The 26,294-nt window shown below is 45.1% G+C and overlaps 3 protein-coding genes across 8 annotated transcripts in view; 1 reads left to right on the forward strand and 2 right to left on the reverse strand.

Annotated features, from left to right (window-relative positions):
- SETX (senataxin) overlaps positions 1 to 2,259 on the reverse strand; it is a 28,829-nt gene extending 26,570 nt beyond the window's left edge. Inside the window, exons 1-2 of one of the 6 annotated variants that reach the window (XM_017810218.1) lie at positions 2,238 to 2,259; positions 924 to 1,111 (exon numbers count right to left, since the gene is read on the reverse strand). The gene's annotated coding sequence lies outside the window, so the exon portion shown is untranslated. Of the gene's footprint in view, positions 1 to 923; positions 1,112 to 1,418; positions 1,781 to 2,033; positions 2,176 to 2,237 lie in introns of those variants that run through there. The other 5 variants (XM_017810216.1, XM_017810215.1, XM_017810214.1 and 2 more) reach the window with 5 other exon arrangements.
- Positions 2,260 to 4,885: 2,626 nt separating this feature from the next.
- On the reverse strand, positions 4,886 to 13,945 carry TTF1 (transcription termination factor 1). Its single transcript, XM_017810376.1, has 12 exons — positions 13,841 to 13,945; positions 13,410 to 13,509; positions 12,352 to 13,231; positions 11,310 to 11,560; positions 10,765 to 10,950; positions 9,295 to 9,373; positions 8,894 to 9,024; positions 8,151 to 8,379; positions 7,780 to 7,869; positions 7,507 to 7,572; positions 6,833 to 6,918; positions 4,886 to 6,436 (listed from the first exon to the last, which is right to left on the reverse strand). Exons 2-12 carry the CDS (start codon positions 13,477 to 13,479, stop codon positions 6,276 to 6,278), a joined length of 2,229 nt encoding a protein of 742 aa, XP_017665865.1. The 5' UTR covers positions 13,480 to 13,509; positions 13,841 to 13,945; the 3' UTR covers positions 4,886 to 6,275.
- Positions 13,946 to 14,292: 347 nt separating this feature from the next.
- Positions 14,293 to 26,294, forward strand: part of CFAP77 (cilia and flagella associated protein 77) — a 60,227-nt gene continuing 48,225 nt past the window's right edge. The window contains exon 1 of the mRNA XM_017809940.1: positions 14,293 to 14,706. Within this exon, the coding sequence (XP_017665429.1) occupies positions 14,581 to 14,706 (126 nt within the window). The 5' untranslated portion in view covers positions 14,293 to 14,580. The remainder of the gene's footprint in view (positions 14,707 to 26,294) is intronic.

A 26,294-nucleotide genomic window follows, 5' to 3' on the forward strand; every position in this document is an offset into this window, starting at 1 on the left:
CTGGGGAACAGCAAACAGTAAGTGTAGAGCACCAAAGAGAAGTCAAATTTGCAAATTATGAAATAATGAGTGAAAATTCATTGTACATACAAAAAAAAAAAATCTCCTCACCCACAAATAACACAGTTTCCAGAACTACAATGCTAAGGGTCTTGATATTATTTTACAGGTGACTGTGGAATCTAGGTCTAGCAGTACAGAATTTAATTAGCTTTTTTCCTTAATCTCCTGCTAAAATTTATAGGTCAACAAATCCCTGCTGTCACAAGCAGGGGATATTTAGGCAGAACTTTGCTGTCTTCATTACTGTAAGAGTTACAAAGTGCGACAGAATTCTCACCACAGATTGCTTCCTCTAAAAACAGAAGTTTTTCACTAAGCAGCAGCAGAGTCATCTCAGACCCTGCTGGTCTGAAAAATTCAGCAGAACACTGGAATCACAGAATGGTTTGGGTTGGAAGGGACCTTAAAAGACCACGTCATTCCACCCCCTGCCATGGGCAGGGACACCTTCCACTAGCCCAGGTTGCTCCAAGCCCTGTCCAACCTGGCCTTGGACACCTCCCAGGGATGGGGCAGCCACAGCTTCTCTGGGAAACCTGTGCCAGGGCCTCACCACCCTGAGAGGGAAAAATTTCTTCCTCATATCTAATCTAACCCTGCCCTCTGTCAGCGTGAACCCATTCCCCCTTGTCTTATCACTACAGTTCCTGATGGAGAGTCCCTCTCCAGCTTCACTGTAGGCCCCTTCAGATACTGGAAGGCTGAAAAAGCACAAACACTTGAACTAAGTGTATAAAAGGGAAGATGGTAACTGCCTTTCTTATTAAGCATAACAAAGAAAGCTGGATAAAGCCAAACCATAGTCCTCAAACATACATATACCCTGGGAAAATCCCAACAATTACCTCCATGGCCTTTACCTTTGGAAAGGGAAGCTCTTTGCCGTGCAGGTGTGCCAGTCACATGGTGGGAAGGAGAACAGCACTGCTCTGCAGGCAGGAAAGGTGGGTGAGCCCTTCAGCCATCCATGCCCTGAGTGCAGCACAGCAGAGCAGTGTCCTCAGCAATCCATCCCCTGGTGACCAAGTCTCAGTGGTATTTCAAGGATCTACAGCAGCAAAACAGAAATCAAACCACTGAATCACAGAATCAATTAGAAAAGACCTCTGAGATCTCTGGCAATCACTGCCTTATCAATCAGACTAGAGCACCCAGTACCAGCTCCAAGTGGTACTGTTCTTGAACAGCTCCAAGGATGGTGACTCCACCGCCTCCCTGGGCAGCCCCTTCCAACGTTCAGAAACACTTTCTGAGAACAAATTCTTCCTGATATCCAACCCGAACACCCTCTGGTACAGCTGGAGGCCGTGTCCTCCCCTGCCACTCACTGCGGGGGAGAACAGGCCGACCCCCACCTTGCTCCAACCTCTTTACAGGCAGTAAATCACCGCACATCAGAACTGCTTTGGCATTTAGAACAACACGGGTTCTACCGAATGCATTCCATGAAGCGATAAGAACGACCTGCAAATGAATCCCTTCTGTCCTTCCAGGGCGGGTAAGACAACACTCGCTTTGCCGAGAAAAGGTGTAAATATTTATCTGTGCACGTTAAGCAAGGAAACTGCTTCAACAGACACGCACGAACCCGCGCTGCGAGCAGCACCTTCCCCCGTAACGCCGCTACCGACTCCCTGCACCGGCTGAGGAGCCCCGGCCCCCGCGCACCGACCGCCCGAGCCCCGACAGCACTTTCGGTTTCGCGGTTGGAGCAACCCCAACCCCAACCCCAACTCCAACCCCAACCCCGCCTCCGACCCCCGCAGCGCCCCGTGCGCCCCCCGCCAGCTGCCCCCGGGGCCCGCCAACCCCTTCCCGCCAAGCGGGGCCGGCCCGGCGCGGCGCTGAGGCGGCGTGAGGGACCCGGGCCGAGGGCGCGCCGGGGCAGCGCGGGCGGCAGCGCGGGCACGGGCGGCAGCGCAGCACCGGGCGGGCGGTCCCGCTCCCGCTCTCTCCCCCCCTCATCTCACCCCGGTCCCGTCCCGGCGGTGCCGCCCCGAGGCCGCCGCTCCCCACGTTTCCGGGCGCAGTCGGAAGCGGGCGCTCGCCTCGTCCAGCGGGAGGGGCCTTAAAGGGCCAGCGGGGAGACGCTGAGGGGCGGGAAAGGAGGGTGCGAGAGGCGCTGGAGCCCTCCAGGGTAGAATTAAATAAGTACTGGAATAATAAAATCCCACCCCAAAGGCACGGCCGGCTCCAGCTGCCTGCAGGGATGACCCTGGGGGCGCGGGGGTTTCTGATGCAATGGAAGCCGCTCACGGATACCCCTCGTGCCGCTTCGTGCGCATCCCACAGCAGGCAGGAAAAGGGCTGGGCCCTGCTCAGGCCTGGCTCCTCCTGGGGCTGGGGGATGAAGCCACTGAGCTCCAGGAGCGCCTCTGACCCTCCGGGTCACAGGGGTGACACCACCCCACAGCCTGGGGGGCTCTCAGACAGCAAACAGGGGTCACTCTCCTTCCATGAACTCCTTGGGCATGGTCCTGTGCAGGACTCGGACTCGATGATCCTTGTGGGTCCCTTCCAACTCAGCGTATTCTGTGATTCTTGTTTGGATTTAAAGAAACTCACTCAACACCAGAGTTGATCAATGTTGAGCAGCATTCCTTTTTATTGACAGCGCTGGAGAACCATTGGGGATAGTCCTCCATAAATGCCTCCAAGGAAATTACAAAAGCAAAAGCATTATATTTTCTAAGGTCTTTACATATTCATGTTAAATCCCGCCTTTCTACGCCTCCTCACTATATAAATCTTTGGTTTCTAGTCCATAAAAATCCTTTGTATGATGTAGCTTTTTTATCTTGGATGAATTACTTCCCAACCTTGAATGTCAAATGCTGATTGGTTACTTGTCCATTTGAAGAGATACATCCTATTTACTTGCAACAGTTATGTGTTTTTTCCCAGTTGCAAAAACTATATCCATTATCTAAAAGTTAGAAAATTCTCAGCAAGTTAACCAAAAATGCAAGGTTCTTATTACATTAGAAGTATACATAACTTTGGCTTAAAATAATTCTACGCTAGTTCTTTATTAACTATTTTCTATTTAAGTGTTAGTTTATTAAAATCTTAAAAATTAAAACTTTAAAGTTATCCATGCTAATAAATCCAGGCTTAATTGGGAATATACAGGATTCAGCAGCTTTTCAGTATACAATATTTAACAGCTCTCTTTCAGACTCGATGGTCTTTGTGGGTCCTCCCAACTCAGCATATTCTGTGATGATTGTGTGATCCTTGTTTAAGACCTTACAGGTGCAGGGGGTGAAAAAAGGCAAGTCCCTGTTTGATCTCCAGCTGCTGCCACCATAATGCTCCTCAGCTTTGAAGTGTGTCTCTGCTGCAAACACAACCCTTGGAACTCACCTGTCTCTGCCTTTGATAACACCACACAGCTGAGTTTTCTGCTGTAACACCACTCAGGCCATGAACGCGTCAGGAAAATGCTTGAAGAGACACATCTGCTTGAAACACCCAAGTTTTTAGGTGCTTTTTCAAGTGCTTTCTACACTTGAAGGATCTGTCATGCTCTTATTTATAATGCAGCCTGATACACAAAGCTTTGTCAATGTTATTTCCCTCGGCCTTCTGTGAAGTCTGTTTGGGTTTTTTTTAAACCTCTGCAGAGTTGGCTGTTAGCAATAATATTTAAATATCCATGTGAAACAACTGCCTTCCTATGCCTGTGTTCCCATGGGCCTGGGTAAGAGGATGGCAAAGGGAAAAGCTGCTTCCTCGTGCCATTATTCAGCACCTGGGAAACAATGAACAACTGCTCTCCTCCTGCAAAGACTTGCAAATGGATTACACCCATTTTATCTAAGGAGATGCAGGTAAGGAGTTTCCTTACTCCACTCCCAGGGACAGACACACTCTTTTCTCAGGTGTTTTCCCAAAGCAGCCAGTGCAGTGATGGCTTCAAATTTACAGTACCTGCCCTGACTTACATGTTGCAGAAAAACTGCTTTTAACAAGTATCAGGAAGCCTTCTTTTAGGAGTTTCTGTGATGCAGCAACAGGCCTCATGTCCTGCAGTGATGCTGTGAGCTGGAATGCTCCTGGCTCATGGCCAAGGGAGGGAAAGTGCCTCGGAAAAATATTTTGGAAGGTGGTTTTGAAGCCCAAATGTGCAAGATAATGAAAGTAGAGAATGAGATAGCAGAGCTAAAACAAAGACAGCTGTGTTGTCTATACTACTGACAGCTATCTCACCCTAATGAGACTGAAGGGCAGGGTGGGTGGGTGACTCCCTGGAGCAGGGAAACCTCTCAAGGTTTGAGATTCCTCTTCTGAGATCCTTCATTGCCCGAAGATGAGAGATCCCTTACTCTGAGAGATCCTTGGTTGAGTGACACCTACAGGATTAGCAGGAAAGAAACATTACTAATCCATGGGGCTACTCAGTATTAATTATAAATTTTACATATATAAACCACTGACCATGTGTGGGACTAAGCCTGGATCCAGCTGCACCCAGACTCCTCTCTGAGACCCCCTCAAAGGGTCCATTCTGAACCTCATGACTCAACAGGAGGGTCTTTCTTACCCTTTGTGTCTCCAGACTCTTTGTGAGTCATTCTACCTTGGTTCTAACTCAATTTTCCTTTGTATGTCTCTTCCATGCAGTAATTAATAAGGTGGCAGTAATTAATAAGGTGAACTTTGCCATCAAACTTACTGAATCTTGATAAACCACTGTTAAACTCTGAATTCTACTGAATTTACCTCAGTAAAACATATTGCTGCTTCTCTTTTTTGAGTGAGGTGCATTCCACTCATCCACAACAGTTTTCCTTTAAAGCAAAGAATAAAATAAATCTCATTATGGAGGTAGAAGTTTATTTCTGTGATATCTACTCTATAAACTCTACAACGAGACAGTTGTTTGTGCTCCAGCCTGCAGACAATTCAGAGATTTCCATATTCCAGGGAAAAAAAAATCCTTGAAAAACACAAACTGGTTAGATGTAAAAGTTCAAGTTTTGCAGCTTTTTACCTTCAAACCCATAAAACAAGAGAAGAACTGGTGTGTGTTTTCTTCCCCTCTGCCCTACTTCATGTCTTGGCTGGAAAACTTACCCTTGTACCAGTGGCTGATGACAGGGGGTGTCCTGCCTGTCCCACAAAAATCCCACTATCTTGAGAGAGACTAAAGCCAGACACAGTTAAATATGGCAAGTTCTCCTTTAAAATCCTTTGCTACAAGTCACATTCCAGACCCTCCAACAAGGCCTTTATTTCAAGCCACTGAAAGTTCTGGATTTTCAGTAACAATTATTAAAGAATTTATCAAAATGACCCTCGAAAAGCAGAGCCTGAGTCTTCTTGCATTATTTTCTAAAACAGTGCATGGGAAATATAAACAAGCCATACAAACACTTTACACAGTAAGATATTTTTGGGGGTTTTTTTTCACAGTCAATTTACAAATAATCACTCTGGGCAGAGAGATAAAAATATCATACAAAGCCATGAGTAGAAACTCCATCTTATTGCTCAATTTTCATATTAAAATGTAGAAATTATCCTTGACACAATAAAAGTATGTGTATGCACATGTATATATATATTTACACTGTCTGTTTTGTGTCTATATTCCAAATATTAACAAAAACATTTCAAATGCACTGGTTTGGTTTTAGCATGAAATGAGATTACAATTATGAACAGAAATGGACAAATATCCTTTTTATCTAGGAGGGTTGAGAAAAGTGTAAGTCTACATCAAAAATAAAATTAGGTGCTTTTAAGAACAAGATACACCTCTAAAAAAAACAAGTTGAAAGTTGTGCTGTTTCCATCAGCACAGATGTCTTAAGGATTGGTTATTACAGAGATTTAAAACCAAATTGAAAACCTTTTTCCAATTTCATGAATTTTAAATAAAGAAAAATAAAGTTCTGAAAACCAAGTTTATTCATAAAGGGAAAAGAGTAGTTTTCAACTTCACAGGAAACAAAGCAGTGAAAAAATTGTATTTAAAAAACAATGAGGGTTTCTAAAACCAGAGCTAAATGAAAGTAATAAAAAGTAGCACAAAAGCTCTGTTGAACTCAGTCTTCAATATGAAAAAAGAAAATCAGACGTGCCCATCTTGACTTTTCCCATCACTCCACAGCCTGTGTACCTGCAGTTGTTGAGCTGCACCCACTCTCAACCAGATCCATCTGCAGTTAAAAATGCAAATTAGGAGTTGCTTTTAGGACAGTCCATTAATCACTCTCTTCACTGGAGTCAAAAATGTCACTGAATCGGAAAGCCTTTTTCTCCTGACTGGCTGATAAATCACCAGAACCAAGGTGCTTCCACTGCTTTTTTCTTAACTTTTCTTCTAATTCTGGGAGCTTGTATTGAAACAGAAAATCCATAATTTCTAGGGGAAAAAAGAAAAATTAGTTTTAATTGGATCTATTAGGGAACAGGACCTCACAGACAGAAATAACGTTGTGTTAAATGCACAAAATGTCTGTGCTGTTCTGATCACTGTGGCTGCAGGAACACCACTACACACAAACATGCAAAGATAAATTAAAATGCACAGTCATAAAACTTTTAAAGCCAAGGTGTTAAAAAGAGGCTCACATGCACTGCACAAAGATGACATTGAAAGTTATAAAAAAAAAAAAAATTCAGTAAAATAAGTATAAAGCCCAAGATTTTAGCCAATTAGGGGTAAGAGACATAGGAGAAAATTCAACTAGAATAAGCATTCTTTATTAGATTCAAGCAAAAACCTTAAGGAGTATATACAAACAGCTGGGATACTGACCAGAAAAAGTCTTTTTTTGCCAAGAAGGGACAAAGGAGACTTTTAGCCTATAAAACTGTACTTGAAGATAGGTTGTAGGGACATCTCTGCAAAGAGAAGAGGTCAAAGAATCAGTGGTGCAAGGAACTGTCACAAAGCTTGGTTGTTACTGAGTTATCCATTCATGAGTGATGCCAGTCAAAAAATAGCTTAGCTTTAGGTAGAAAGGATGGAATTCAAATTGTAATTAAAGCAGGTTTTCAAGACAGCAATTCTCCTTGAAGGTAAGAACCTGCACCGTGCCATCACACACAGTAAATGAAACAAAGTATGTGGAAAAAGGGGAAGTTCAGCATTTACAGGACTGGTAACTTCATATGCAACACTCCTTTATTTGGAAGACAACTTTTTATATTGTATTACACCAGCCTATAATCATCCCTTTTTCCCATTTGTTGGGAAGCACTTGGAAGCACAGATACACAACACAATATTTGGAATGCCAAGAGTTTCCTGATGTGGTTAAAAGCAAGTTTCAGATCCTGTAGGGATGGTTTCCTGCTCAGTGATATGCCAGGATATACAACTGTATGTTGTCAAACTGAACATATGCTGTGGTTATAGAGCTCTAAGAACTTTGATTCATCTGCTTCAACTACCCTTTCTGTCCATAAAAAGAGGGGGAAAAGGTTTACCCAATAGCATCACCGAGTTCTTCCCAGTTTACTTCATTGGCATCCTCCACTTTCATTTCATACAGCCTGTGAATGTAAGACAGGAACAGTTTGCAGGCAGAATTCAAGCCATAATTCAGTGCCCCCAGCTCCCCCAAGTCAGAAGGCACAGGACATTTAGTCCAGAGTAAGAATGGTTGCAAAACACATATCGAGCTGCAAGCAGGCTGTTCTCCCCCTGCAAGCTTTTATAAACCAGCTCAGAACCAACATCCCAGTGCCTCTGAACTGTACCTTTTAATAAGAGTGATCTTGTTCTGTACTCCCTTGATCCATCTATGTAACGTCTGCCCTTTGGACATCTTCTTTACTAAAATTGAATTCCTTTGAAAACACACAGAAACAGGTTTCTATCATTTCAAGAAATTCCAATCATCAAGATGCTACTGCTGTCACAGAGAGGGAGAAATCAGGCTTTGCTATCACAGCAAAAAGAAAACCTACCCCAGCTAGCAAAGAGTTATTTGTCTCAGACACATTTGCAACACCTCTTCTGTGGTCTACAATCTATTACATGTCCTACCAAATGATCATGACAGCACAGAACACAGAAGAAATACTCCCCAGAACACATCTGATTATCTCAGGTGAGCACAAACCCTTACCATTTCTGTTTACATTGCCTCCAGTATCGACTTCCCACTTTGGTTTCAATCTCAGTCCATGGGAGTTGCTGGCACAGTTTCTCACGGTCAACCCAGAGATCCCTGTTTGACTGTTCCAGTGAGGAAGGAGAACTTCCATCATCCATTTCCAGTTTTTTCCTCATCACCTCCTTCACTGCATGCTTTAACTTCTGGATCTCTTCCTTTGTCCAAGGACCGTAATTAATAGCTAAAATTGAAAAAAACACCAGATTGAGGCATAATTTATCATAATGGATTAGGGAAAAAGGCAAAAGAGCAAGTGTTTCACTTTGCTTTGTTATTATTTACAGACCAGCTTCTTAACACACCTCCTAGAAACTCCTCTCCATACCAGAGTTGAGAGTTCAGCCTAATCACTAAAGAACAGTCTGATCCCTAGTTTTTAAAACCTGCCTGCCAAACTCCTTCTGCCCTCCCTGTGAAGGCATCTATTTGTATGTCAGTTCTGTTTAATAAAGAGTTGTATTTGTTCCACTTCTTTTCCCTTTTCTATCAGAGACTGTTCTTATCCCTTCCATATGAAAATGCAACCAGTAGTCTGAAGAAAAGGACCACCACTGCAAAATAAATATTAATTTTTAAAACACCCACACACTTGAGGGACTTTTTCTTCATGTGTAGGGTACATAAAACATACAGTTCTAATATAACCTCTCAAATTGCATTACACAAAATTAATGGCTTTTCTTAAAATTACATACCTGACTTGATTTCAGAGAATTTCATAGCAACTGAGAGGTTAGAACGGGACATCAGCTCAGAAATCTTCTTCCAGTCATTGCCATGCATGGCCTGATACTTCTTTAATTGTTCTTTCTCTTCCTTAGTGTACCTGGTTGAGGAAATGGGCACTGCTGTAAATCCAAACCATTTCAATCTTTTAAAAGAGCTGTAACCTCTACAGGTGATCAATCTTACTCATCACTACCACTTCAAGTCACATTTTAGAAGAGAGGAATCAGTAAGGGCTAGTCAGAAAAATGACCTGTCCATTAAGACACAGTAACTGGCACAAATGGCAAAGATAATCTTCTTTTATATAATTTTTTAATGCAAAAATAACCAACATGAGCATTCAGAAACCCTTAAATTATTCCCTTACCTTCCTTTATAATTATTTGGGTCAAACATCTTCCTTGCTCTGTAATATATCAGCCTCCAGGGTCGGGGTATGCCCTCAGCTAGAAGGTAAAGGATCATTTTTAAGAAACATTTCTTGCAGTGGTGAGGCCACTTTAAAAAAAAAATTAAAAAAAAAAAAATGGCAAAACAAAACCCAAACCCAACACCACACATTTTCATGACTGTGCTGCCAACAACAAATTCTCTCCCCTCAAGAGAATGTACTCTGGTAAAAAATTGTGTAGGTGCCTGCACATGTGTGGGTGAGTATCAGACACCGAACTTCTGAACTCTCAGGCACAAACCTGCTCCTCACGAGCTACAAACTCTGTGGACTGGCTGTGCATTTGATCCAGGTGTAATTAAAATTTAACTGACATAGTGAATACTCCTGTTCATAGAGAGACATGAGACAGCCACCAGTGAGGAGGCTGATGAGACACTGTCCTTCTGCACACAGAGTATTTCAGCTGGGAAAGGCAGGCCAGCAAAACCAGTGAAGATCTCTGCTGAAGGGAAGATCCAGTTTTTGGGAACACGTGCCAACCTTGGTGAACACTGCCCAGGAGAGGTGACTGCAAGTCACATAACACTGCTGTGACTTCCTGCCAAGTTTTCCCAGACAAGGAGCAAACTCCCAGACTGGAACAGAAATCAACGTTGGGCGAATGTGACAGTGCAGAGGGACCTGTGTGTGTGAAACAATCAGAGAGGAACAAATCTGTAGCCTCTTTGACCCTTAAATCCCAATCCATTACAAGTTGCCATTTACTCTGCCTTGCCTGCATGAATTCACAGAATGAAGCCCCTGAGAAAGTGGCCTGAGCAGATTCAGCAGAGATGTTACACAATGAACACGTTTGCCAGGTGAAGTCTGAATGTTTTCTAGCCAAGAAAAGCCCAATAAAATGAGTAAAGAGGGGGGGGGAAAAAAAAAAAAAGAGATGCTCCTCCTACAAACAGAATCATAGCCATAAGAATTCTGTTTTCCTCAAGTCTTGGAAAACTGACTGTTTGGCTGAAGTCATCCTTTCTCAAGTTTCTGCCCTCACTCAGTCCTGCACCTGCCACCTATTTATGTGCTCTAAGAACAGTTCACAATTCCAGACAGGACTTAAATCAACCACAGCTGCCATTAATAACCTTAATTACTGCCCAGCAAATAATGCACCTGAAGCCATAAAGCCTAAATATAAAAGTTTGAAGCTCTTTAAGTGTTACTGGTCTTGATATTTTATCTCTGAACTCTTCCTACCTGAGACCAGATAATCTTCACAGTATCATGTTCTCTTCTTATCAACAACATCATCTCACCAGCATGCCCCTTTTTTGACCAAATTCAGTAATATCAGTGCCTTTCAATAAAAATTAGTTTAAAAAAATATATCATGGTATCACCAGGCTGTGGAATGGAACATTCAGCTGTTTGAGAAGGAAATAAAATACTTACAAATTTTCTCACAGAACTGATGCTTTGCCTTGAGGCGATTGATTGTTTCTTTATCTTCTGGATACCTGAAAGTGAACAGGAGTTTCTCAGCACTGTCTATCCCACTGATGGATAAGAACTCCTCAACATTTTTCCGGATTTGATCGTTTTCCTTCTGGGTAAATCTGCCAAACTTGACAGCCATGCCTAAAATACACAAAGGTAAAAAAAAAACCACAAAAAATCCACAAAAAAAACCAAGTCAAACCTCAAGCATCATCTTTTATATGTTTCAGGTTTTAGCTCAGATTTAACAAGAGATCAACAAATACAAAGGGGAAAAAAGAAAATTGCAAGAGACAAACCAGTAATTTACACACACAGTTTGGACTGTAACTTAACAATTAGAAAGTAGGTGCTACAAAACAGAGAAACAGAAAATATGTCAGTTGGAATGAAGTGAATCACTCTGTGGATGCAACAGGCATGATACAAATAACTGTTTTCCCTCTGTCAAAACACAAGCACAGTCCTTCCTCGCTGCAACAGTATTTTAGGGAGCTCACCTTGTTTTTTAAACTGTTTAAACCTTGCCAGGTCTCTTCCAGCCATCTTCCTGATGGAAGTGTCTGAGATATTCTTCACATGAGGAATAAACTCTTTCAATTCTTCCCTGGCAGTATCCAAATCCACAAATGAAGACGTGAGAGAGTCCAGGTGTTCATCATCATCCAGACTCACCTCATCAGAGGCTGCCATCTCAGCAAAGGAACTGTTCTGGTTCTTCTTGTTATTTGATGCTGAGGGGTCTGGGGTCCTGATATTTAAAAACAAAACCAGACATAAATACACCACTAGAACACCAAACCAGAGATTTTTCTTAGCATCTCTACCACTAAAAGAATGAACGTGCCCATTCATTAAAGGAACACTTCACACATCCACCCTCTTATATTTCCAACCTCTTAACACACATATAATTTATTATCAAATTTCTATACTTACAATAGTCAAAGAGCTTTCTGAGGTTTAGAAAATCCACAAAGCTCTCACCCTTGGACATACTGAAGAAATAGTGTCTCTTGGTACCACTGGCACACAGATTTTTTTCCATCTGTCCCTTACTAGTGCACTTATTGTGGGTTCTTGACACTGTAAAAGCATCAAGAGCTACTTACAAGAACATTTGTCTGCACAAAACATTAAATTCTTTAGGTGACCTTACTAGTTGCTTGGTTAAAATGCACATGTTCACTATAAATACCAAATTTAACACACAAACTCCCTTTTTCCTCCTCCCCTCTTTTTTTTTACTAAATATGAATTGCTTGAACTTAAATTATTTCTATATCTACAGGTTTTAGAAGGGAGGAAAAAGCCCACACTGAAGGCTACAGTAGTGCATTCTTATAAATTGTTATTGTACTTCCATAAGATAAAGAAGCTTTTAAAGTAGGTCTCTAACATCTCAATATGCTAAGTTTTTCTTTAAAATATATACAAAACAGAACGAAGAAAAATCTGTGGACCCAAATAACATCAAAAAACCCACATTTGGGGGGTTAGAGAAGGAAAAAAAAAACAACCAAAAATAACTCCTAAACTTACATCTCATCTGACTCTGAAGAACTTTCTTCCATGACAAAAGCACTGCTTTTAATTGCTTTTTTAGCACGTCCTGGAGTTTTCTGAGCTCGATCAGGTGCTTTACAGGGTGTGGAAAAATCAGCAGGTACCTCCACTGAGGGCTCGCTCGTGGCAGAAGCAGCATCGGAGTCACCATCCTCGTGCCTCTGCCTCTTCTGGGCAGGTAAAGGCTGCCCTTTGTCCCCCACTGGCCTGTTTTGCCCTGGAGATGACAACAATGCCTGGTCAGCAGCTCCATCTGTGTCCTCCTGCCCACCCTGGGCACTGCTGCCTCTCCTTTTTTTCTTCTTCTTCTTCCTGGGTTTCTCCCTGCTGTTTTCGCTGGGTCTTTGGGAGGGAGGCCCCTCACGCTCCTCGCCCGCTTCAGGCAGCTTTGCTTTTTTCTTTTGCTTCTTGGGGTTTTTTTTAATGTACACATAATCCAGAGTGCTGCCCTGGCAGCCCCCAGGGCTGTGCTGGTTCACCAACACACAGGTGACATCGCTCTGCTCGTCCGTGCTCTCACTGCATTCCTGCTTCCTTCTCTTCTTCTGGGAAGCCTCCACTCCAGTTCCATTGGTAATTTCCTGGTCTACTCTCACACAATAATCAGCTATGGAAGCCTGCTGCTTCTCACCCTTGTTTTGGGCTTTTTTCTTCTCCTTCTGGCTGCCCTCCCCACCCTGTGCTCCTCCGTTTTCAAACAGCAGAGGAGAAGCTCGGCCGAGCTCCGGGTCTTCCCCACTCCCATCATTCCCATGTTGGTCGTTGCACTCCTTTTGTTTTCTCTTCTTCTTCTTCCTCTTCTTGAGGAAATCCTGGCCTTGAAAATCATCTGTACATGCCATTCCTTTCATTTTTTCTTAAATAAAAGACAAGAGCTTTATTGGAGCGTTGTAATTTATTTACCATGACACACGTTAAACAGTACAAAGCCCTCCCCCCCAAAAAAAAAACCAACAAAAAGCACAGAACTCACCCAAAACTTTAAAAATTAAATGCTCCATTTTATCTTAGGAACATCAAATAAAAACACTCACTTTTCAAACCAGCTGGTTTTGCAGAGTGCCTATGAAAAACTGACACCTTCTTTGTGGAACAGATGTGCATCACAGCTGGACTCAGCCTGAAAGTGCCTTCCTGGAACAGCAAAATACACACTTTAATAACTAGTAGTTTGATTTTGAGTAACTAAGCACCGTCAGACTGTTTTGTTCAACTCTGCTTTCAGCACTGAAGCAGCAACAAGTTAAAATTAACAGAGAAATATCAGACTAATCAGCACTAAATCCAATTCTCTAATTAGAAGCTTCTGACGGGTTCTGCCCGCGCTCAAACCGCCCCATGTCGAGCTCAGCCCTGCCGGCTCTGTCCCAGCACACGGCAATTCCTGAAGAACACAGTTACACAGAGCAGGCACGAAGGATTTTCAGCACGTTTTCCACATCCAGCACACAGAAAAAGTACTTACGGAGCAACACTCGCGTCACGTTCGCAACGCGAGCCCTTGAATTTCGCAGCCCCAGGGCAGTCTGCAGCGCTGGCCGGCGCCGGGCATCACCGGCTGGCGAAGGCCCTGTGGGCAGACACCGAACCGCTCACACACAGCTCCTCACAGCGCCCGTTTACCTATAAACCCGCCCGTAGGCCCGGCCGAGGGCAGGGCCCCGCCGCTCCCCTCCGCCGTCCTGGGACTACCGTGGACACGCACCCAAGGCGTTGTCGGCAGCGCCAGGACCCCGCAGCCCCTCAGGAACCCCCAAAACCCCTCATGGACCCTCAGACCCCCCGGCCCGGCTCCGGCCCCGCCACCTACACGTGGGGTCCGCCCGCGCCGCCGTCCCCCCCGCGCCCCGCGGCCGCCGGATCTTCCGTTCCCCTCGGCGGAAGGGCCCCCGGCCGGACCCGTCAGAGCGGCGCACCGCCCGTTGCCCGGGAGACGGACGACGCCGCGCGCGCCCCGCGATCGGTGGGACCGGGACCGGGACCGGGACAGAACCCCCGGGACCGGGACCGACCCCCCGGGACCAGGAGTGCAGAGAGAGAGACACACCGGGACCGAGACTGGGACTGCAGAGACAATCCCCGGGACCGGGACGGGGACCAGGACTGGCAAGAGAGCCTCGGGACCGGCACCGGGACCACCGAGACTCCCGGACCGGCACCGCCAGGAGACCCCCGTGAACAGGGACCCCCGAGAGCCCCCCGGCCATGGCGGGGGGCAAGGCGGGGCCCCGGCGGCGGCCCATGACCTTGGCCGAGGCGGGCCCGGGCACCGAGAACGAGCGGCTCGGGGTGATCCGGCTCAGCATGTTCGAAAACCCGCTCATCATCAAGGTGAGCCCCGCGACCCCACTGCGAACGGGACCCCCGGGAGGGCAGGAGGGGGTGGGGGTCACGGTCCCCGAGGCAGCTCCTCAGCGGAAAAGGTTCCCCTTAAAGTTGAAAACGGGAGGGGAAATTTGGTTTCCTCGCTGCTCCTTCGTGTTTCAAAGTCCCGGTGGTCCCAGAGGGCGACGGGTACAGAGTTCTCCCTCTGAGGGTCGGGGGTTTTCCCAGTCTGTGGTCCCACAGTTTGGGGAGCTTGGGGACAGGGACTGGGATGTCACTGAGGTGGCTCTTCATCCCCCACAGAAGGTGAGGCAGAGGAGGGTGGCACACAAACTGCACCTAAATACCACCAGCACTGGAAGGGGCTGCCCAGGGAGGTGGGGGGGTCTCCATCCCTGGAGGTGTCCAAGGAATGGCTGGACATGGCACTCAGTGCTCCGGTCTGGTTGACAATGTTGGTCAAAGGTTGGACTCGATGATCTTGGAGGGCTTTTCCAACCTTAAGGATTCTGTAATTAGGATTTCCAGCCCTGCTGTAGAGGCTCTGGTCCCTTCTCAAACTCCTGACACTTCTCAACTTGTATCCCCGCCCTGCCCACCGGCCGAGCTCGGGGCGGGCCTTACGAAGTTTTAGGCATCTCCCTTCGGCTGGTTCCTCCTCCTCGACCTCCACAACCCACCGCAGGTCCCGCTTTAACCCCGCCTGCCCCGGACCGAGCAGCAGCTGAAAGTGCAGCTCCCGTCCCCTGGATGGCACTCGCGGAACAGCTTCGTGCCCGAACCAGCGCTCCCAGCCCGGTCCCCAGCAGGGAACGAGCCCCGAGCCCTCCGGGCCGGGGGACACGGCGGGTGCAGCTGGACCGGCTGCTCTTTGGTCCTTTCCCTGCCGAGGTTCTGCTCCAAAGCCTTGTTTTCCCAACGCAGCCAGCGGTGACACTTTAACCGCGGAGTTCAGCTCTTGAGCTCCCTCGGTAATCGCACCCCGGCTTGGAAGTCGGCCATAAAAAGTTTGGAATATCGCTGAAAATTTTAGTCTTTGCAACGTTGAATAACTTTTCTTGCTTTCTCATGAAACTCTAAAAATATGTTTGGAAATTATATCAGGCAGAGAAAAAAAGAAAAGCAGGCTTTGCATCAGAACTCAAAAGCAGCTTCACTTGTTCAAATCCATAACTTCTACTTTCTTTCTTTTCCTCTGGATCCTGTAAATCTGATGGGAAGTGTCTTTGTTTAAATGTGGAATAAGGGGTGATTTCTCACCTAGTTGCCCCCTAGAAAGAGCTGGTGTGACACAGAATGTGAACCTCCTCGGGATGGAGGCAGCCCCACACCTTCCTCATCCCTCCAAACTGATCTGCCTTTCTCAGCAAAGGGTGTTGGTAAATACCCTTGTAGGTAATGCCTGAATATGCATCAGAAAAACATGTAATTATATGGCATTTCAGGTATGCGAAGGCATAATTGAAGGGCTTGGGTCGATTCTACTTATTTACATTCCTTAAATTGCAATATGTATAAACCACCCGTCAGCACCGTGAATCCCAGCTCCACAAATGGAACACTGGGAGAATTATAACACTGGAGGGAGACTATTTACAAGGGCTTGTAGTGACAGGACAAGGGGGAATGGCTTCAAACTCACAGAGGGCAGGGTTAGATCAGATACCAGGAGGAAACTCTTCCCTGTGAGGGTGGTGAGGCCCTGGCACAGGTTGCCCAGAGAAGCTGTGGCTGCCCCTGGATCCCTGGAAGTGTCCAAGACCAGGTTGGATGGGGCTTGGAGCAACCTGGGCTAGTGGAAGGTGTCCCTGCCCATGGCAGGGGGTGGAACTGGATGAACTTTAAGGTCCCTTCCAATCTGGATTTCTGCTCTGTGGCCAGGTAAAACTAAAATTAGAGCAAGTTTTTTTGGGGAAAAAAAATAGTGTTAGATTTTAGCATCCTGGACAATTCCTGTTCTCTCAGGGCTTCCTTGCCAGGGGGGTGCCTGCTGGTAGGGATGTAAGGAGATTTTCATCCACCTGATGGAATCCTTGAGCATGGAGCAACTGGGCTGTTACCAGGGATGGTTTTACTCTTGGTACCAGCAGTAATTTCATCTCATGGTAGGTTCTGTTGTAAAGTTTGTGGCAGCAAACTGCTGCCCCCCTGCCAGCTGCCTTCCCACACTGTGCTGTGCCCCAGCAAATGCTGGATTTACCAGGGTGTCCTTCACTGCCAGGAGGTGACAGGGAAGGGATGGCATTTGACTGGGTGAACACTGGCACTTGGCCAGTCCCCCTCACTGGTGCACACACTGGCACTGGCACACTTATAGCATCAGCCCTCTGCCACATCTCCTGCTTCCAGCTGCAGTCTGGAGCCTCTTTTCCCTCAGGTGAGCCCTGGGGACATGGCATTTTGGAGAGGCTGGCCAGCAGGTCCCAGCCCTCACACTGTGCAGGGCCACCTGAAAACCAAGGACACAGAGATGGTTTAGAAGAAAGGGACAAAAGGTTTTGAGACAACTGCTGCTTGGACAAGTGCTGCTGGCAGCTGAGGGAGGGCATGAGGAACACACAGCTCCAGCAGCTGCCATTCAGGTCCTCTGGACAGCAAATACACAGGAACCTGAGGCCCAGGAGTGATGGATGGGACACTTGGTCCCCAAAACCTTGGTGAAAGTGTGACATACCCCCACTTTGCAGCAGCCAACAACAGGATCTGCTGCTTTCTCTCCCAGTTCTTTTATTTATCTTCTAAATGTGGCATCACATATCCAAACGAGACCACTGCCCAGACTGTTTCTGGCTCTGCCCAGCCCCATCCCACCAGGATGTGTCCACACACACTGGCTATCACAGACTAAAACCATCATCTTCTCACATCAAGACTTCTAGGGATAAATGCTCTAATTTTTCTCTGCTAGAATGTATGATGTGTTTTAATTAATCAAGGAGTTAAATTAGTTATCAATATATATATTTGCTTGCAGCATAAAACTGAGGAAAGTATTTCATCTACTGATGCCAGTGAAAAACTGAGCGAAGCATTTTTTGTTTGTTTTCACCAATAAAAGCCTTAGCCAAGCACTTTCCCAGTACAAACTTACAGAAAATTCCTGTGTTACAAAAATAAACCAGCTCTGGGAAGGAAATAAAGAGCTTACCACACTTAACCCCCGGCATGCTCAACAGGAACTACAGAAAAAGTTGTCCATAGAAGTTTGGTGACATTCATATGGAGATCTTCTGGATAACATGGCATAAATAAGTTCCAAAGTCATTGTGTCACCAGTGTGAAATCAGACATATCCCTGGGGTGTGAAGGTAAATGGAGAATTCAGCCCCATGTGCCAAAGCATCCTCCTACCTGTTTAAGTGGAGGCCCAGGACATGCAGAAGGCAGGGAACTGCTCTCAAGGATATGATCTCAGAGAGAGAGGCACCTGACTCACCTTCAGAGCCCCCACAGCAGCTCTCAACATGGAAAAAGTTGTTTCAGAACTGGCAGTTCTGAGGAGGAAGAGGAGGATGGTGAGAGCACGGGAAAGGCTGGCACCAGGTCTCAGTCCAGGCTGCAGGAGAGACAGAGATTTAACAAATAGAACTGCTGGAATGTGCAATACTTGTTTTAAAAGCTGATTATTTACATGAAAACTGATGTGGTTTGAATGCCAGGCCATTTAGGATTCATTTTCCTAAGCTTCCCTCTCTGGCCCTTAGGGCTAGAATTTTTTCTTTTTTCCAAATAGGACTGAACAAAAGCCACAGGACTCCAGCAATAAAATTTCAGTGGCTACAATCTCCAGAAGAAGAATATACGATCAAAAAAAGCTCACAAAACCACAGGAACTGGCACACGAGGGTCCAGTAATCCCAGCAGAGGAAGGATTCGCTAAACCAGGGAGAGTGAACTGCCCTTTTTGTGGAGGAAGAGGAGGCACAGGAGAGCTCTCCCTGGGCTCCCCCAGGAGCTGCTCCATTCTCAGGGAGGGTGGGGGTAAAAACAGGGCACTAACCAGGTGGCCACAGGACTCCACTCCCTAAGTGGGTACCAGGTAAAGGTAGAAATCACTCACCAGGCTTTGGTTTTTCCTCTCACTCCTCTTGAAGTATTTCTGCCACAGAACAAGGCACTGCTGAAAGTTGTTGCAAAATCATTTCGGTTTCTGGAATGAACCACAGGATGGACACTACAAAAGCAAGCAGGGACATTTGATCAAACTAAAATTGTGTCACATCGTGAAAAAAGGGGAAAAAAAGCTGTAATTAAGCAAGAGACAAACATGGACAAATGCACGGTGTGAAAAAGAATGTTAGAACTTGGAGCTGTAAACTGCATCATCACAAACATCTCTTGCAAACAGTAATTACTGAAAGGGCAGGTTTTCCATCACTCTGGAGCTGAAGCATTATTAATAAACCTGCACTGTGGCTGCAGTGGGGCTTTTACATCTGACCGTTGTGTTCAGTCTTTAAACTTTATCCCTCACCTTCCTGTGAGGTGTTTTTTTTTAAACATTCTCTCCAAATCCACTCATCTTCTTTAGCTTTTCTTGCAACGGCCTGCCGAGGAGCCAAGGTGAACCCAGAACCACACTCCCATCTTTCCAAGCCCTTTCCCAGGGCAGAACCAGGAGGCACCACTCACCTGTGTAATCCTCACCCACCTTTGTGCAAGGATTGCTGACCTGGGCAGGAAGGGAAGGTGCTAAAACAGAGGCTTCCTTAAAAATACCCCCACGGCTGGATGCTCAGAGAGGGCTGGATGTGCCATCAGAAATGTGCAGGGGTAGTGTCTGTGTGAGGGCTGGCACTGACAGGAGCAAAATCATTGCCTTTCCACAGGGCACCCAGGCTCTGAGTGAGCTGAGACAGCCCAGGCAGGGATGTCAGATCCCGTTATCCCTGCTCTCCTCCAGTGATCTGGGCCTTCAGCCACAGCCAAGATCTCAGAGCTGCTTCCATGTGGCCCAGCTCTGCTTCTGGCATCACAACTCTATGAGGCAGCTTCCAGAATATTTAGATAACTTCCCTCAGGTGTTAGCTTTGATGATTTAAATAACTCTGTTTCCTCTCCTAACCTAAACCTGCTCTCAGCTGTTTGGAATCAATATATCTGTTGAAAATTTGGTCAGAGACCAGGTTTTAGTTTGTCTGCTCAGGTAAAGAACCCCCACAACACAGAGCAGAGTGGCCACAAGTGCCTTGAGCTGCATTTGCAATAAGGTTGTCTTATTTGCTGTTAATTATACTATTTACCTCAAATCGCTGCATGTGCTGAGCATCCTGCCTTCTGTGCTTCCTGCTTGGGGACACTGAGGTTTAATTAGTGTTTAGGCAGCATTTTGTGTGCTTATTACTATTATTATTATATCACTTGTACCATTATATTTTTGCAATCTAAGACCAGTGTTGTGCTTTTAAAAATGTATTCTGAAATGTCTACATTGTAGAGCTCAATAATTCATTAGAGAAATAAGCTAATGAAGGGCTGGTTAGTCAAATAATCATTAGGTTTGGTTCTGAGCTTTCTTTCCAATGCTCCGACTTCTAAGGGTTTTCTTCTCAGCATGAACTCATTTAAGATTTTTAAATGAATTATTTGGTACACTAAAAATTAAACTCCTTATGAGCTTTAGTGCCCTCCCATATTTTGCACAGACACCACTGAAATAAATAAGGTATTTCCAAGAGGCAAATAAACATTCTGCATGAGCGAAAGGAGTGTTTTTTTTACTCCTGGTTATTTGAACACAGGACTTGGGCTGCACACTGCCAGCTGTGATTCAGCAGGCAGAGGGACAGCACCAGCAGCACCAGGCATTCAGAGCTGCTCACCCCCAAGATCCACATGCAGGATGCAAAATCAAGCAAAAGGGCATTTTGATCCTTTATGTGAACAAAACAATGCAAATTGGTGAGACTAATAAGCCCAGAAACGTTACAAGGTGAATGCCTTTTATGTTCGTGAAAATCTTCTATGTTTATTTGTCTAATACAATGGAAATAAAGCTTCAAAGGCTCTTTGATTTAAAAGTGCATTATTGAAGTCAGCCAGAACGATAATAATGGTTAGACCAAATTGTTGCATTATGACCCTAATGGCAGCATTGTCATAGCACAGAACATCTGTACAGCCTCTTGCCTCATTTGGTGGTGATGTAAAAGCAAAAATTAAGCCAAAGGATGAGAGAATGAGGGCAGAATAGGGAAAAAACTAAAATGAAAAAGGCTCACAAATGGGTCCATACATTCACAGTGCACCCAGAGCTGCAGCAGGATATAAATTTTTATGATGAACCTAAAACTTAGGCTTTATTATCTGAAAGATTTAAGAAACTTTGGGGGAGAGCCCCCAGCAGTTTATAGTGCTGGCCTTGAGCCACACTAAGGCAAGAGATTATTTTCAGACCAAGTCAGGAATATTCCAAATCCCGCTAATATGACCTTAACCCACCAACCCTTCTCCAGGGACACCAATCCCAGCAGACTGAGAGCAGCACCAGAGACCCAGCTAAAACCTGTAAGAGCACAGGAACAGCTCTCCCCTCTTTCCTCTCCATCCTCAGCTTCCCACTCCACCACCAATAAATACCCCTCCTTCTCTGGAAGAGGCACCAGAAAGTGCCCTGAGCACAGGAAAGGCTGGTGGGGGCTCAGTGAGGACAGTCCTGGACAGGAGGGTGTTAGACAGGCAACTGCGGGGCAGCTGCCCAAGGAAAAGGTGAAAAGCTCTTTATTTTTACCTTCCCCACAATCATTCCCCTCCTTTTTGAGTGCTGCCTGGCAGAACACAGAGCAAACGGAGCCCGTCCTCGGCAATCACAGGGACCAACATTTTCAGCTCCTCATTTTTGCAAGTTTTTAGCCTCACTTTCCCCAAGGGCAGATTGCTTTCCATGCAAATTCTTAGAGCTGCTCTTATGCCTAATTATTGAATTTGAGAAGCCTTTGTCATCTAGCAGGGATTGTTTTGTTCTTGCTTGGCTGCTCACATTGTACAGATTAGATAGAACCTGCATTTCTGAGAATATTTTCCTTTTTAACCATTTGTATTTTATAAAATAAATTACATTGACTTTTCTACTCACATTTGTTTGAAGTAGCATAGATAAATGGAAGTGGGACTCTTATTACTAGATTTCCAACAACAGCCTTTAAGAAAACTTCAATATCAAGGGAAATACCTCTAGTTTGATTTGTTTAAGCAAACCAACACAGGATTTGTGCCTAAAAATCTTACAAGTGAAACCTGATTAAAAATAATAGTGTAACTCCCAGGCTGGGGGAATAAAAATCAGTAAAGCAAACACAGTGAACCTTGTAAAGAGCAAAGTAGCCTGAAAAATATCACTGGTTTTTATGAGGAGCTTCGGGCTGCTCACCCAGGTAGAAGAGCCCCTTTGTTTGCAGCTTTTCAACTTCCCAACATTTGCTGTCTCCATCACCCTTCCAGCTCCCAGGAGATGCCAACGGGATGGTCAGGAGGAGACTGTAGCTCCACTAATGACCACGTATTATGGGGTGTTAAAGCCCTGCTCTAACCCAAACCCAAGTTTCCCCACACAAGCTCCATCCCTCAGCCTTGCCAGGCTCTGTCCCACCGCTCCCGGAGCCGCGGAGAGGGGCTGCAATCCCACCTCTGCCATAGTCAGGGAGCTAAAATCATTCCCAGCTTAGCCCCAGCGCTGAAAAGCACAGTCCCAGATCACACCCGTGGTTAGTTAGCATTTAGATAGGCTGGGCTGGGGCTCTCCACAATGGGCATCAAAGCTGAACTCTTGGTGCAGCGAGAGGGATTAATTTCTTTAACCAACATGCCTGATCTGGCCTATCTCATTACCCTGCCTTGTCAGTGTCGATGTTAGATTTGATTGAAGATTATACCATTTAGGCCTTTCCCCTGTTTTCCACAGAAATCAGGCCTATTGAATTGCACATTCTTCCATGGGCCCCTGTCAATACTCAGTGGCCTGAGCCTCTAATTCTGCTTCATTTAAACTTCATCAACTTTTCCAATCAAGTGGAAGGATCTGAAATAGGCTCCGTAAGCAGAAAGGCCCTTTTTTCCTTTTGTCAGATAATTTATTCTGTTTTCTCTTTCTCTCCCCCTCGCTTCCCCACCTCTTTCTCTTTTTCTTCTTTTCGCTCCCTTTCCCTGATGCTGAAAATGAGATTACAGTATTTAAATGACTATGATAATCAATCGGGGGACCTTGAGCCGAGATTGAGGTTAATTTTTCTTAGCAGAACAAAGAAGCGTGATGCCATCAGGGATTTGAAGGTGCAATCTGTGTTTCATGCTTGTATTCCTGCCTCCCACCCCCCCCAAACAGAAACTGCAGTTTTAGGAGTCTTTTCTTGTTTCTAACTATGCAGTTGTTGTGATTTTTTTTTTTTTTAAGAGGCAACCCCTAGGAGAAAAGAAATGTAATTTTGGGCTGATAAACAGCTAACAGCCTTCAATCAACAATTTTAATAAGAAAAAAAAAATCACTTACATGGTGAGACTGCACATCTAATGAAAATGCTATAATTACCTTATTTATTTTTAAATATATTTGGAATAATTTTCAGCAGTGCTAGGAGTAGTCCTTCCAGCCTACACAGCAGAGCTGGGAACTTTTAACTGAATTCCTCCTTTTATCCAGCCACTCTTCCTACTTAGCATCTTTCTTGGTTGCCTGGAAAAAAGTTGAAACTTTTGTCATGATTTTGCTAATCAGAAATGGAATCGCTTATGTTCTTCTTAGAATCTGCCTTGAAATGGCTTGTTAAGTCTTTAGATGTAACACGCCAGCTCACCTGGATCATTCCCATTCCCTGCTCTGGAAGAGAGAAAGAGAAAAATATGCATTTCTTTGCTTCCATCCTAGCTGTCTTGTCAGTGCTGTTTTACATGCTGCCACCCAATGTTATCTTTTATTTGTGTCAGGAGAGAGGATTTGACAAGTTCAGTATACAATGTTCATTTGGCAAGGCAAATTTTTCATACCAATTTTGAGTAGAAAATGAAACCATCTTTCAACACAACGAGCAGCATCATTTTTGGACAGACTTATTATGAGAAGAAGAATTGCAAAACTTTATTTCCCCGCACGATCCAAAAGAAAAACAAACCTGGAAATGAGACATTTAAACAAAAAAATAAAAACATGTATGAATGTTTGAGGCCATCAGTTTGTTTTAGAAATAAAAAAATAACCACCGGCTGCTGTCAGGTAGCTGTGGCCTCCTTTTTGTTAATCAGATGCTGCTGAATTTGGTTGCATCATAATGTAGCTTTGTTTCAAACCTTTTAAGCTGTCAGATGATTGGGGAAGGCAGATCAGACCGACTTGAGAAGTTTGTCAGTGTTTGCCAAGCAAAACAGTCATTAGTCAACAGTGTAGGCTGAGCTTTGGGAAGGGGCTCAGGGCCTGAGCCAGGGAGGGACCAGGGGCATTTCAAAGGGCTCTGGGTGCTTTGCCTCCCCCCCCCCCAGAATCCCAAATGTAACTTCTGGCAGTACTAAATACTCTGAACAAGCCAATTAATGGAAAAATCTCATTGTAAATTCTGCTGTCCCGTGTGTCTCACAGCAGGTTCCTTAGGGATGAGGTTTTGTTTCTGCCAGCCCCTCACCACAATGGGCTTCTGCTCCACGACAAGGACTTGCTGGTGCAACTGCATAGGCAGGACCCAAGACAGTTAAATAAATGTTTCCTAAGGAAGACCATGCATTAAAAAGGGCTGTCAAACCTTCAGTGGGTGACAAATTCATTTTAGCCCCCAGGATCCCTGCAAGGTTGGGAGGTGCAGCCTGGGAGCCCATATAGGGCATGTTCTGCAAGTCCACAGGAAACTTCAGCCTGTGGTGGGAATTGGAGGATCTCTGATGCCCCAGCTGCACCCCACTGTGAATTTTACCCTCACCAAAGCCCCAGGATGCCTGAGCAGCCTCACAGACTTCTCTCTCAGGCAGTGGTTTGCTCTAACAGTGTCCTCTCTTTAAGCAAATGTTGACTCACCACGGGGAAATTAAAACTCCATTAGGCTTTGCCACATTGTAGAGCAGACCCCATTATAGCAGGCGAGTTGCAATTAATTGGTTTCCTCAGATATTACTCAATTCTGGGAAGGCACAGTTAGATGGGAAGGACAGGGCTGATCTAAACAATCATTTCCTAAAATAACATAATCTAAATAAACTAATGAAGTGATTACATAGTTATTAATCTAAATATAAAGAAGAGTCAAAAGAAAATATTGGGTATATAACAATTTAGAAAGAACAGTAGAGTTAATACCATTCTGGTTAGACTCATCATGAGGCAATCAGCATTTGTGCTTAGGGATGGATGCTGGTTTAGCAGATTAATTATATTTCATGCAAAAAGCTGCCATTTCAAAGAGTCCCATCTTCTGCTTATTTTGGCCTGTTGTGCATTCTACTCAACATTTCAACACATAGATGGAAGGGGCCACTGCCTACATGGCACTGCAGGTTTGGGGGTTGTTTTTTAACTAAAGTTAATTTTGGATTAAGAAAAGTAAAGCAAAATAACCATAAAAACATGCTCCCTTGTGTGCAGATAGAATAATTACTAATTTGAAAGTATTCTGGCCCAGAGAGGGCCCTGCACAGGCAGTCCCTGTGCAGACAGGCAGTGGGGAGCTGCAGGCTGGGGGTGCCTGGGCAGCAGTGCCTTGGGTGCTGTGGGGGTCCCCAGGGCCATGTGGGGTCCCCCAGCCTGCTGCCAGTGCAGGGAGCAGATCCAGGCATCTCCCTGGGAGCTCTGCTGTGCAAAGCTCACTCCCTTGCATTATCAGGGTAGAGAAAGCATTTGGCTTCAGGAGAATAAATAACTAGGCCTTATAAGTCATTAAAAATGTATTACAAGAAAAATACAGTGCAGCTTTAAATAGAAAACAAAGCAACTCCTATATAAACTTTTACAATGACTGTTACTCAGACTATTTTTCACTGTCTGGTTTTAAGTGAGTTGAGCATCTGTGATCTCTGGAGACTGAGATCCCTTGAAGCTGCAGTTCTCCTGCTCAGGCCTGGCAGTGCTCTGGCCTCTGTGAGGCTGCCCCAGTTTGGATGGTGGCCTTGGGTGACAGTAGCTCAGGTCTGTGACCCCCAGTTTGGATGGTGGCCTTGGGTGACAGTAGCTCAGGTCTGTGACCCCCAGTTTGGATGGTGGCCTTGGATGACAGTAGCTCAGGTCTGTGACCTGCTCAGCCTCTCGGAGCTGAGATGGAGACAGAGGTTCTGGTCAGTCCCAAACACCAAACTCTGATGTTCCCCTCCTCCTTTTTGTTTTTTTTTAACTGGAAATATTTTACTTGTTTCTAATTCCCTTACATTTGTGACAGTCTGACACATAGCAATTACTTCCATAAAAGATATCACCTCTCCCTGCAAACCTCCACAGACACAGACCTTGACTTAATATAAAATAAACTCTATATAGAAAGACATTAATCATTCAGTGATATATCATTACTGTCTTCCTTTTTGTTATTACTTTAAATAGTTCACATAGGTAACATCAAGCATTCAGAATAATTTTCAAACCTTTCTTAAGGAATGTGCACCTTTTTTTACAGAAACCAATATTAGCT

Source organism: Lepidothrix coronata, unplaced genomic scaffold, assembly GCF_001604755.1.
Source record: "Lepidothrix coronata isolate B3197 unplaced genomic scaffold, Lepidothrix_coronata-1.0 Scaffold28, whole genome shotgun sequence".
NCBI classification, from domain to species: Eukaryota; Metazoa; Chordata; class Aves; order Passeriformes; family Pipridae; genus Lepidothrix; species Lepidothrix coronata.

Coding starts and splice junctions, on each gene's coding strand:
- TTF1 (XM_017810376.1), bottom strand. CDS start 13,479: ATGCACATCTGTTCCACAAAGAAGGTGTCAGTTTTTCATAGGCACTCT. Junction 13,232..13,409: donor AAAACCAGCTGGTTTGAAAA/GTGAGTGTTTTT, acceptor CTTTTATTTAAG/AAAAAATGAAAGGAATGGCA. Junction 7,573..7,779: donor AAGATCACTCTTATTAAAAG/GTACAGTTCAGA, acceptor TTACATTCACAG/GCTGTATGAAATGAAAGTGG.